This window comes from Cyanistes caeruleus, chromosome 25 (genome assembly GCF_971803275.1).
Source record: "Cyanistes caeruleus chromosome 25, bCyaCae1.hap1.1, whole genome shotgun sequence".
In the NCBI taxonomy this organism is placed as follows: Eukaryota; Metazoa; Chordata; class Aves; order Passeriformes; family Paridae; genus Cyanistes; species Cyanistes caeruleus.
In genome coordinates, this window is record NC_141725.1 from 5,054,023 (window position 1) to 5,066,804 (window position 12,782).

Sequence of the window (12,782 nt, forward strand, 5' to 3'; positions counted from 1 at the left end):
TTGAAGTTTATACAATCAGACTAAAGCTTTAATGAACGTTGCATGGTTTCCTCATTGAAACTTAGGGGCCACCTTGAATGCAAGAGCTGTTTATTCGTATTTTTGTTGGTTTTTCTTTTTTATTGATGACAAACAGGTTTTAAAACAAAACTGAGACAGAAAAAAAAAATTCAATTAATTAAAAAAACAAAAGAAAACAAACAAAAAAAAAACAAAACCAAAAGGAAAGAGTTTTTTAACACCGTGCTAGCACTGATGTCTGGATTTGTAAAACTCAAAAAGAGTTTGAATTGCTACAAAGGAAAAAACCAGCACGAAGCAGAGGCAAGCATTCCCAGCAGTGAAATAAAGGGTGAGGGGAGAGGAGGGGGCTACATTACTCATGGATAGCTTTGCACAGAGGGGTTCAGCTTAAACCTACCCGAAAATTCTACGCCACTACGCAGCCTATGAAGGGAAAAAAAATAAAATTAAAAAGCCCTTCGGCAATGTTAATAAATAAAACAAGTCCATCTCACGAGGAAGGAAGGTGGCCTGTGTCTCCATTCTTTCACTGTTTTGGAAGTCTAAACTCTGGAGGCTTTGGATGAGAAAAGAATGGGTTTTGTGAGTTTTTGTGGTTTTTGTGGTTTCTGCAGCTCCCCCCTGGGGTTGGGGGAGCTCGTCCCTCCCGGGCTGGGGGTGCTCTGGGGGCAGATCCAGCAAATCCAGGGCAGGGATCTCCAGGAAGGACAGGAACAAAAGGGTTTCCCCCCTCCCTGGCTACAAAAACGGGGTCTGAGCTGTTTGAAGTACATTCAGATGAGAGGTATTTTGAGTTTCCCCCCCCCCAAAAAAAAGGACTAGAAACACTTGGAGCCCTTTGAGTGTAAAGCTTAACTCCAGCCTGACAACACCCAGGCTCTGGATCCATCTCTGCTGCCAATTGGGAGGTAGAGGTTACTCCAATTCAGGATCTGCTCAAACAAACGGGGCTGGAGGAATCGATTCTCTCTCTCTGCGCTGTTCCCAGCAAGGTTTGGACAGAAATGAAAAGCTCCCAAGGGCTCCCCTGTGAGTGTTCCAGACATGGCTTCTCCTCATGGGCTCCTCTCCCAGTCCTGATCCCCAGCTGGGCTGAAAACTTCACCTTTAACAAAGCAAAGCTTTTCCAAACCTTTTTTTTTTATCCCCCCCTCCCTGAAAACTTCGCTTCAACACCTCGCTCTGTCCCTCTCCTGCCTTCACCACCCAAGGACAAACCCCAAAGCCTGACCCATCCTCCTAAACTAAACCCAGCTCCCTCTCTCTCTCTCTCTCTCTCAGAGGCCACCACCTTCCACCACCTGCCTGCTTTGTCCGTTTGTCCGTCCCGCTGCTGCAGCGGCGTGGAGCCTTTACTTCCCGGCCAAAATAATCCCCAATTTCCACTGCTCCTCCCCCAAATCCGTGGGGACCAAAGCAGGCCTGGCTGCACCTTCCCTCCAGGGCCGAAGGGCACAGGAACCCGTCCCCTTTCAAGCATAAAGTTCATCTTACAGAAAGGCTGTTTTTTCACAGAGTAGAGTCCAGATAGTTGCCAATTAAAGCGTACAGAAAACACTTTGAAACCCTCCTGCTCGAGCACGCAGGCTCCTCTCACTCTCAACTGCTATCCCGTGTAGGAAGAAGAGGCTGATTGCTGCAACTTGAAATCACACTGGAAGTTCTCAAGGATGGTGCTCTAATTTTTGTTTGAAACATCTTTTTTTTTTTTTTTTGGGTTTTTTTTTTGTCTTTTTTTTTTTTTTTTTAAAGTTTTTTTTTGCTTTTGTAATATAAGCTTCTCAGAACAAGGATCTAAATCTCCCAGGTCCACCACTAAGAATTCAGAGACAAAACTTCTTAAAAAATTCAGTGCTCCTTTGTTTTTTTGTTTTGAAAGGATCTCTTTAAAACCACCTCGTTCAGAATGTGGGCGACACGATGACAACAAATTTCAGAGCCAGTGTTGGACAACAAAACCTGCACCTCAGAGTTGAGCAGCAGCTGGATTTCTGCTTGGCTGGCTGTCACCCAGGCAGGGAACTTTTCTCTCTCTCTTTTTTATTTTGTTTTGCTTTCCCTCCCTCTCTCAGATACTCTGCTTTTAAAATGTAAACAGTTCCTGCTAAAATATTTTTGTGGTTTTTTATTTTTTTTTAAGTACCCCTGGCAAAACGAGCCCAACTCTGAGATGAGGGTTTTCCTCTCCCCATCCGCTCTGAAAAGGTAATGCCCTGCTCGCAAAGAGAAGTATGGAATGAAGTGAAACCTGCTTTTTTAAGGCCCTTCTCCGGAGCTGGGGTGACTGGGGGAGCAGGGACTCAGCTGAGCACTCCTGTTGGGGTGAGGTCCGTCCCAGCGAGGCGCCAGCCAGTCCTTCAGGGCTCTCTCTCCTCTCGGTCAGTCTCCTTGTCTCACTGAGCTCTAGCAGTGGCTCTCGCGCGCGCTCCCTTCTCTCTCTCCTCTCCTCTCCGTTGGTTGGTTTCTTTCTCCTGTTGCTCTCACACAGTGGTGCTTCAGTTTTAGCAGTGGAAAACAGGTATCCATTTTATTTTATTTTTTTTATTACCCAGAATAAAATGCTGATGAACTAAGCTCCACGCAAGCTTAGCTCTTCTTCCTCAACCTGGGGGAGGAAGGAGAGCTCGGTTAGGGGAGCCTGCTCACCCAGAGGGGTTAAACCAGGGAGGGACAGATGAGAGCAGGGGAGGGATAATTTAAATTAGGAGAGGGGACAGTTTAAATCAGGTGGGGAAAGGTTTAAATCAGGTGGGGAAAGGTTTAAATCAGGTGGGGAAAAGTTTAAATCAGGTGGGGAAAGGTTTAAATCAGGTGGGGAAAGGTTTAAATCAGGTGGGGAAAGGTTTAAATCAGGTGGGGACAGTTTAAATCAGGTGGGGAAAGGTTTAAATCAGGTGGAGACAGTTTGAATCAGGAGGTGGGACAGTTTTAAGTCAGGTGGAGACAGTTTGAATCAGGTGGGGACAGTTTAAATCAGGTGGGGACAGTTTTAAGTCAGGTGGAGACAGTTTTACATCAGGTGGAGACAGTTTTACATCAGGTGGAGACAGTTTTACATCAGGTGGAGACAGTTTAAATCAGGTAGGGACAGTTTTAAGTCAGGTGGGGACAGTTTTAAGTCAGGTGGAGACAGTTTTACATCAGGTGGGGACAGTTTGAATCAGGTGGGGACAGTGTGACCAGGAGGGGACAGTGTGACCAGGAGGGGACAGTGTGACCAGGAGGGGACAGTGTGACCAGGAGGGGACAGTGTGATCAGGTGGGGACAGTGTGACCAGGAGGGGACAGTGTGACCAGGAGGGGACAGTGTGACCAGGAGGGAGGGGACACAGGGGTCCTTACACTCTAATACTGTGACAGTCCCGTCACTCCACCATGTTGATATGCTCGTTCCCCCTGGTAAGTTGAGTCCTGTGACAGCGCCACGTCAATCTGGGATTTAAACTCATCACCAAGGTAACTGTCCTGGAAGGGAAGAGGGCAGGGAAGGCTCCAGGTCAGTGTCCAGCTCACGGGCAAAGCAGACCCAGGTTAATGCTAAAGCTGGGAGCGTTTGGTTTTTTAAATCTGCTTTTTTTGGTGCAGGATTTCCCCACATTAAGGGTTCTTTGAGCTGCTCATCAGCTGAATCCACATTTCACCCTCACGGCCCCAGCGGTGCAGGGTGTAACTGCTGCAGCTCCAGCCTCGTGGGGTCACCAGAACCTCCGGCTGCCCCAAAACCCGCGCTCACCTGGGATAATTCCGGTTGGGAGAGCCCAGGCTGACTCATCTGTGAGGGCTGGCTCATGGAGATGTAGCCCTGGGTCAGGGGGCCCTGGGAGAAGGGCTGGGACACCACGTCCTGGCTGGCCTGGCTGTTGGGGAGGTTGGACTGGCTCGTGCCAGGAATCCCAAATCGGTTTTTCTGCCGCCCTCCGCGGCCGGTCTTTCCTTTGGGAGCCCCGCGGCCTGCAGAGGAGTTCACCCCGCACAGTGAGAAATGTCACAGCTGACAAAACACGTTCATTTCTCAGCCAATCTGCCCCCTGCCAGCTGGCTCCTGGGAGGGATTTTCCCCCTCCTTTACCTGCAGCGGGGCCGTTGGCCTGGCCGAAGTACCCCGGGGGAGGCATGGGGGGCATGACGAGGTTGAAGGGGATGGGAATGTTCATGGCAGTGACGTGGCTGGGGCCGGCGCTGATCATCCCAATCTGGTCGTGGGTCTGGAAGTACATGTTGGATGGACGCCCTGGGAAAAGGGAGAAGCAGGGATTGCAGCAGTTCTGGGGGGGTTTGCAGATGAAAACAGAGCAGTGATCCCCTGGGAATTCCACAAATCCGCCCGAGCCACGCTCGTTCCCGCAGCACCATCTCACGGTCCTCACACCCTCTCACACCCCTCTTCCCCTTGCTCTGCACACATTTGGGATTCTGTTTACACACAGCCAAGTCCAGGCACATCCCAAAGTTTCAGCCTCAAATTCATCCCAAATGTTTTCAAAATGAATTAAATCCCAAAGTTTCAGCCTCAAATCCATCCCAAACATTCTCAGCCATCAAATTCATCCCAAACATTTTCAATTGTTAAATTAAATCCCAGATATTTCAGCCTCAAATTCATCCCAAACATTTTCAAAATGAATTAAATCCCAAATTTTCAGCCTCAAATTCATCCCAAACGTTTTCAAAATGAATTAAATCCCAGATATTTCAGCCTCAAATCCATCCCATTTTCAGCCATCAAATTCATCCCAAACATTTTCAAAATGAATTAAATCCCAAATTTTCAGCCATCAAATCCATACCAAACATTTTCAAAATAAATTAAATCCCAAATATTTTCAGCCTCAATTTCATCCCAAACATTTTCAGCCCTTAAACTCATCCCAAACATTTTCAGCCCTCAAATTCCGTATTTTTCTGCAGTTTGAAGTTTAAATCTTTAACAAATTCAAGACTTCCACACGTCTAAAAGCTCTGAAGAAGCGCAAAGTTTGAAATGTGTAAGATGTGACCCCTCAGGGGCTGATCAGGGGAAGAACAAACCCTAAAAAAAGTGAATTTTGGGAATTTACCTTGGCTGCTGCGGTCGTAGACAGATCCAGGGATGATGGCCTCCCGTGCATCATACATGGCAGTGGTCATGAAACGGGCACCCTGCAGAGATTTTGGGAATTACACATTAATCCTCATTTTTTCCCCCAAGAAAACCTCACATTGCAACCTCAGTGGAAGCTATTTTGGGGTAAAAAATCCATAAAGCTGCACCCAGCAAATGCTGAGTGAACAGATTTATTCTAACACGCAGAGAAAATATTTAATTATTATTTCAGCCACATCCTGGACACCAAAAATGAGATTTTTTTCCAGCTGCCTGTCCCAAACTGTGAAACATTTGATGAGTTTTTGGTCTATTCTGAGAATTCCCTTGTTCCCTTCACTGTCCTGTGCTGGCTGTCAAGCCAAAATCAAAATATAAAATAAAAAAAAAATCAAATATAAAACCTTCAGCTTGAGGGTTAAATGTGAGTTTTTCCTTTTCCCCAATAACAATCTCTATCAAAAATCAAATATAAAACTTGCAGCTTGAGGGTTAAAAGTGAGTTTTTCCTTTTCCCCCAATAACAATTCCTATCAAAAATCAAATATAGAACTTGTAGCTTGAGGGTCAAAAGTGAGTTTTCCCTTTTCCCCCAGTAACAATCCCTATCAAAAATCAAATATAAAAGTTTCAGTTTGAGGGTTAAATGTGAGTTTTCCCTTTTCTCCCAATAACAATTCCTATCAAAAATCAAATATAAAACTTGCAGTTTGAGGGTCAAAAGTGAGTTTTCCCTTTTCCCCCAATAACAATTCCTATCAAAAATCAAATATAGAACTTGTAGCTTGAGGGTTAAAACTGAGTTTTTCCTTCTCTCCCAATAACAATCTCTATCAAAAATCAGATATAAAACTTGCAGTTTGAGGGTTAAATGTGAGTTTTCCCTTTTCCCCCCATAACAATTCCTATCAAAAATCAAATATAAAGTTTCAGTTTGAGGGTTAAAAGTGAGTTTTCCCTGTCTACACAAACCAGCTCCTTTATTCCATTCAGGATTCACCCCTCATCAAAGCCCACAATTCAAGAGCAATAAGGAACTTTGCTCAGCCCGCCGCGGCAGCGGCTGTTCCCCCCGAAGTCACGCTGCGCGGGGAACGGCGGCAAAAATGGAAACCTCAGCGGGGCGTGAGGCCGTGTGGGTGGCTCGCTGCACTCATTTATCATTAATTAAGCCATCAGGGGCTAATTGTGTGCTGTCAGAGCAGGGGGGCCGGGGCAGGGCACTCACGGGGTTGATGGTGTTGACGAGCTTGCGGGGTTTGCTGAACTGCATCAGGCTCTCGCGCAGGTTGTTGAGGGGCCCCTCCACCAGCACCTTCTGCTCCTTGTAGTAATTCAGGAGGTGATTCCAGAGGGGCTGCTTGGACAGGGCTTTGGGGTTCCCCACGATGATCACCCCGTACCTGGGAACAAAGTCAGCCCCGGCTGAGGTTAAAACCCCTCTGGGGGCTGCAGGAGGAGCCTGATGGAACTGGGAGTTGTTGATGGTTCCAGATGTGGCTCAGCACCACAAAATTCCTCCTTCCTGTGCTCAGCCAAACCCCCCCCGGGCTTGGAAACACCAGGGAAGCCCAGCAGCGTGGTGCTGGATTCCATCTCAGCCTCTTTGGAACCAAATCCATCCAAAAAAAACCCCAAAATGGGCAAAAAAGTGGTTGCTGGAAGGGATGGAGAAACAGATGAAGGGAAGGGATCTGTGCTGAAAACAGGGAGGCTCCAGTGACTTCTAAAATTTAATTTATTTTAAAATTTAACTTACTTTAAAATTTAATTTATTTTAAAATTTAATTTATTTATTTTTAAAATGCCAAATGCTGAGATGAGCAGATAAAACCAGCACAGGATGGGCTGGTTTGGAGAGACCTTAAAGCTGATCCAGTGATGATGATGATGGTGATCCACATCCCATTCCAAGGGCAGGGACACCTCCCACTGCCCCAGGCTGCTCCAGCCTGGCCTTGGACACCTCCAGGGATGGAGCAGCCGCTCTGGGAATGCCATCCCAAGGATTCCTCCCCACTCTCCCACCCAACCCAAGCCATTCCCTGTGTCCTGTCCCTCCGTGCCCACTTTTCCCTCACCTGGCTCTGGTCAGGGCCACGTTGAGCCTCCTGGGGTCGTTGAGGAAGCCGATCCCCTGGTGCTCGTTGGCCCTCACGCAGGACAGGATGATGAAATCCTTCTCCCTGCCCTGGAAGGCGTCCACACTCGCAATTTCCACTTCCTGGAACGCAGGAAAACACCTCAATCACGGAAGCAAAACAGCTCTCTGACACCAGCAGGCACTGCCAAAGGGCCTGACCACGCACTGAACCTTCCACCAGCTGAGAAAAAATGTTGTTTTTGGAGCGAGGGATGGTTTGGTAATTCCTCTGGGCACTGAGCAGCTTCCCCAGAGGGGAACACAGAGTCTCAGTGTAGGAGAAACTCCTTTCATCTTCAGAGCTTTATGGTTCTCCTGCGTCCCCCAAACTGTGCAAAGCAGCTCTTGGCTGAGGACGCTGCCAAAAAGTTCTGACTGTTCCAAAATGTTGTGGGATGAAAGGTCCAAATCAGCTGTGAGAAACCTCAGTGAGAGGGGACACATCATTCCTGGCACAGGGAGAAAACCATTTCCACCAATCCCTGCAGTGAAAACACCGCTCCAGTTCTCAATCTTGCAAAACAATATTAAACACAGCACTGTCCTGTTTGGAGCAGCTCGTTTTTCTGTTTGCTGGAGGAGTTTCACTGATGGCAGGATGTGTTCCCAAGCAAATAAATCCTGTGGCCACCAGGATTTATTTGCTTGGTTTCCTGCACGTCCCTTGGCATGGAGGGCTGATGAAGGCACAAGGTTTTCCACAGTGACCTCTCCCTTCTGCGCCTCAGAGGATTTGTTGGAGCCTCTTTCCACACAGATTTTAGCAGGGATTCCTCTTTTCCCTGTCCCCATTGGTAACTCCTAACTCATCTCCTTGATTTTAACCAAAACCAACTCCAAAATTCACAAATCCATCCACGGACATCAACCAAAACCAACTCCAAACCCCATCCATCGACACAGCCCGAGGCTGAAGATGGAACAAACGTAAAAAACCACGGAGAATTTCCCAGTTTGTGACTTTTGCAGTACCTGGTAGAGCTTTGTGTGCAGGGAGCCGCTGAACTGCATGTACTGCACCAGGTAGGAGCGCTGGCCCTCGTAGGGGGTGATGATGCCAATCTGGTCAGGCTTGGCCCCAGCCTTGAGCAGCTTGGTGGTGATCTTCTCCACGTTGGCAGCTTCCGTCCTGGGGAGGCACATTGGGTCAGGGATCAGGTTTTTAACAAGTTCAGGGGGTTTAAAAGGCTCCCAAGGCAGGGTGCTTCCATGGAAAGATCAATTTTGCTCCAGCACCGCAATTAATTTGGCTCCAGCTCCTCACTTGGGACATGCAGAGAGGAATTTGGGACAAAACCAACACCTCAAAGGCCTGAGAACGCCACAAATTTCACCTCCACCTCCTCAGAGCTGCACAACAAACAGCAAAACCCCCTTAATTCCAGAAGGAATTTCTTGCTGGAAATGTACACGTGGAACTTTTACCAATCAACATCATCCCCAAACATCCCCCGGGATCCTTGGGGGGCTTTATCTTAAAGCTTTAAATATAGAATGTTTTGAATGTCAGTGGCCCCTATCAGCCAAGCATTGTGCTGTTTGTGTTTGTGCACAATCTGCTTCGCTCTATCCAGTCTTGCACATGCTGCTCAGGAAACAGACTGAGATTAAAAATATCTCGGCTGATATTCTTTTCATAACTTGGGCTGATTTCCCTGCCAGGCACATGAACAATCAGGAACCAAGAGGAGAGAATTTTAAGTTAATTTGTTGAAAAAGAAGGTGAAATGTGCAGAAAAAAAAAAAAATAGGGAAAAACAGAAAGTTCATTTCCATCCCCTTTTGGATTAAACATGAGATTTTGGATTCTGCCTGAGGAGTTACTGGAATTAAAAAACGTTCAGAATTCAAAAATTCAAAATTCAGCGTTTTCTGCTAGCCCAAACTCATCCACATCAGGAATTCATCACCCCCTGCTCCTTCTCCAGCATCCCAGCTCTGAGCTGCTCCTGTTTGCCCTGAAAGGAGGCAGGGAGGAGCAGCTCTGAAATGCAGCTCGGGCTCAGCCCTGCTGCAAGCTTTTCCAGGCTTGGCTCAAAGCCCAGCCCAGCCTAGGTTTCAGGCTGAGTTTTGCTCACCTGTTCAGGTAAGAGGTGCCTGAGCTGGCAATCTCCTCCTGTCCCTGGGTCACGTAGAAGAACATGGGTTTGTCAGGCTGGGGCCACTGGAAATCGAAGCCTTTCTTCACCCTGTCAGCTGAGGAGCAACGGGGAGCAGCACAAGTCAGCAATTTCCATATCAAAGTGCCTCAAAGTGAAGCCTGATGCAAAGTTTTTTTATTAAAAAACCAAACCCAGATGAGAGAATGCCTGCTTTGATCCCTGATGAAGATTTGCAGCTCTCCCCAAAGGCTCAGCAACCTTTAGTGCCACTCTCTCTGCAGATGGTCGTTTTCATATCAAATCTTATTCGCTCTCCAGATTGTTCCAACAGCACCGACACCTTCCAGGCCATGGGAACAGAAATGGGGCTGACCCCAAAATGAACAGGGCTGACCCCAAAATGAACAGGGCTGACCCCAAAATGAACAGGGCTGAACCCCAAAATGAACAGGGCTGACCCCAAAATGAACAGGACCCACCCCAAATCAACAGGACCATCACAAACTGCAGTCTCTTGGGTCTGTGTTAAGGAAAGGGAACGTGTGTGTGTGTGTGTGTGTGAGTGTGCCCACACCAGGAACTGCTCAGCACCGCTCCCTGCTCCAAACTCCATTTTTAGGGCCACGCCAGCACTGTCCCCACTGTCCCTGCAGCAGCGAGCCCTGCAGCGGCAGCAGCGAGCCCTGCAGAGCAGCAGCGAGCCCTGCAGAGCAGCAGCGAGCCCTGCAGTGGCAGCAGCGAGCCCTGCAGCGGCAGCAGCGAGCCCTGCAGCGGCAGCAGCGAGCCCTGCAGCGGCAGCAGCGAGCCCTGCAGCGGCAGCAGCGAGCCCTGCAGCGGCAGCAGCGAGCCCTGCAGCGGCAGCAGCGAGCCCTGCAGCGGCAGCAGCGAGCCCAGCAGAGCAGCAGCGAGCCCTGCAGCGGCAGCAGCGAGCCCTGCAGCGGCAGCAGCGAGCCCTGCAGCGGCAGCAGCGAGCCCTGCAGCGGCAGCAGCGAGCCCTGCAGAGCAGCAGCGAGCCCTGCAGCGGCAGCAGCGAGCCCTGCAGCGGCAGCAGCGAGCCCTGCAGCGGCAGCAGCGAGCCCTGCAGCGGCAGCAGCGAGCCCTGCAGAGCAGCAGCGAGCCCTGCAGCGGCAGCAGCGAGCCCTGCAGCGGCAGCAGCGAGCCCTGCAGAGCAGCAGCGAGCCCTGCAGCGGCAGCAGCGAGCCCTGCAGCAGCAGCGGCAGCAGCGAGCCCTGCAGCGGCAGCAGCGAGCCCTGCAGCGGCAGCAGCGAGCCCTGCAGGAGCAGCAGCGAGCCCTGCAGCAGCAGCAGCAGCAGCGAGCCCTGCAGGAGCAGCAGCGAGCCCTGCAGCGGCAGCAGCAGCGAGCCCTGCAGAGCAGCAGCGAGCCCTGCAGCGGCAGCAGCGAGCCCTGCAGCAGCAGCAGCAGCAGCGAGCCCTGCAGCAGCCCCTCACCTGCGGTGACGCCGTTCTGCAGGGATCCCTCGTAGAAGATGTTGGAGGGGAAGGCGCTGAGGGCGGGGTGCATGCGGTACTGCACCTGCAGGCGGATGGGCCGGATGCCCAGCACCACCAGCCGCTCGAACAGCGACTGCGACAGCCCCGCCTTGGCCGCCTTCTTGCACATCACCACGGGCCCCAGCTGGCAGTGGTCACCCACCAGGATCAGCTGCGGGAACAGGGTGGGGGTGGCTCGGTTTGGCTGCTGCAGCTTTTTGGGATAATTTATAAATATCCCACTGGAAAAGGCAGAAGCGCAGTTTGGGTTGGGAGGATTGTAAACCCCACTTGGTGACGCTTCCCGCTATCCCAGGGTGGCTCCAGCCTGGCTTTGGGCGCTCCCAGGGATCCAGGGGCAGACACAGCTGCTCTGGGAATTCCATCCCAGCCCCTCCCTGCCCGCAATTCCCTCCCATATCCCATCCATCCCTGCATCCTGGCATTCCATTCCTTTTCCCAAATCCCTCCTGGAGCCTCCTTTAGGCCCTGCAAGGGGCTCTGAGCTCTCCCTGGAGCTTCTCTGGGAATTCCATCCCAGCCCCTCCCCTCCCTCACAGGTAACAATTCCCCCTAAATATAAAATCCAAACCCACTCTCTGTCAGTTTAAACCATTCCCTGGCATATTGGGAATTAATCATTCCAACTTGTGCTGTGTTTCAGCTCTCCCCAAAGGCTCAGCAACCTTTAGTGCCACTCTCTTTGCAGATGGTCGTTTTCATATCAAATCTTATTCACTCTCCAGATTGTTCCAACAGGGCTGACCCCAAAGGAACAGGGCTGACCCCAAAATGAACAGGGCTGACCCCAAAGGAACAGGGCTGACCCCAAAGGAACAGGAACAACCCCAAAATGAACAGGGCTGACCCCAAAATGAACAGGGCTGACCCCAAAGGAACAGGGCTAACCCCAAAATGAACAGGGCTGAACCCAAAGGAACAGGGCTGACCCCAAAATGAACAGGGCTGACCCCAAAATGAACAGGGCTGACCCCAAATGAAGTCAGTTGGGTTTCTATTACAGAAAAGGAAATTTTTTGTGTGCCTACAGTGGGAATGTGGCCTCCCAGCACCACTCCCTGCTGTGCACTCCAGGGACATGCGAGGACTGACCTGCTTTGCCCCCAGGACCACGGGCACCATGCACTCGGGCTCGGTGGCCTGCGTGCTCTCGTCGATGAGGATGGAGCGGAACTGCATCTTGGCCAGGCGGGGATCGCCAGCTCCCACACAGGTGCAGCAGATCACATCGGCGTTCTGCGGCAGGGAGCGGGCTCAGCGCCGGGAGCAGCGCCGGGAGCAGCGCCGGGACTGGGGGGACACCCCTGGGATCTGGGGGGGCAGCCCTGGGACCTGGGGGGGACACCCCTGGAAGCAGTGCTGGGGTTTGAGGGAAACACCCCTGGGATTTGGGATGGCACCTCTGGGATATGGGATGGCACCTCTGGGATTTGGGATGACACCCCTGGAATTTGGGATGACACCTCTGGGACTTGGGATGGCACCCCAGGATTTGGGATGGCACCAACCGGATTTAGGATGGGACCCCCAGGATTTGAGGTGGCACTCCTGGGATTTGGGATGGCACCTGTGGGATTTGGGATGACACCTGTAGGATTTGGGATGACACGTGTAGGATTTGGGATGACACCCCGGGGTTTGGGATGACACCTGTGGGATTTGGGATGACACGTGTGGGATTTGGGATGACACGTGTGGGATTTGGGATGACACCTGTGGGATTTGGGATGACACCCCAGGATCTGGGATGACACCTGTGGGATCTGGGATGACACCCCGGGGTTTGGGATGACACCCCGGGGTTTGGGATGACACCCCGGGGTTTGGGATGACACGTGTGGGATTTGGGATGACACCCCGGGGTTTGGGATGACACCCCCAGGATTTGGGATGACACCCCAGGATCTGGGATGACACC

General features: G+C 50.9%; 1 protein-coding gene across 2 annotated transcripts in view; it reads right to left on the reverse strand.

Moving 5' to 3' along the window:
- The window catches only part of UPF1 (UPF1 RNA helicase and ATPase), a 25,729-nt gene continuing 12,947 nt past the window's right edge, over positions 1-12,782 (reverse strand). For both annotated transcript variants that reach the window (XM_086863137.1, XM_086863136.1), the window contains exons 14-24: positions 11,957-12,100; positions 10,802-11,015; positions 9,329-9,446; positions 8,223-8,379; positions 7,189-7,331; positions 6,336-6,510; positions 5,082-5,163; positions 4,094-4,255; positions 3,758-3,975; positions 3,367-3,489; positions 1-2,629 (exon numbers count right to left, since the gene is read on the reverse strand). In XM_086863137.1, coding sequence (XP_086719263.1) covers positions 3,370-3,489; positions 3,758-3,975; positions 4,094-4,255; positions 5,082-5,163; positions 6,336-6,510; positions 7,189-7,331; positions 8,223-8,379; positions 9,329-9,446; positions 10,802-11,015; positions 11,957-12,100 — 1,533 coding nt within the window. In that variant the 3' untranslated portion in view covers positions 1-2,629; positions 3,367-3,369. The remainder of the gene's footprint in view (positions 2,630-3,366; positions 3,490-3,757; positions 3,976-4,093; positions 4,256-5,081; positions 5,164-6,335; positions 6,511-7,188; positions 7,332-8,222; positions 8,380-9,328; positions 9,447-10,801; positions 11,016-11,956; positions 12,101-12,782) is intronic.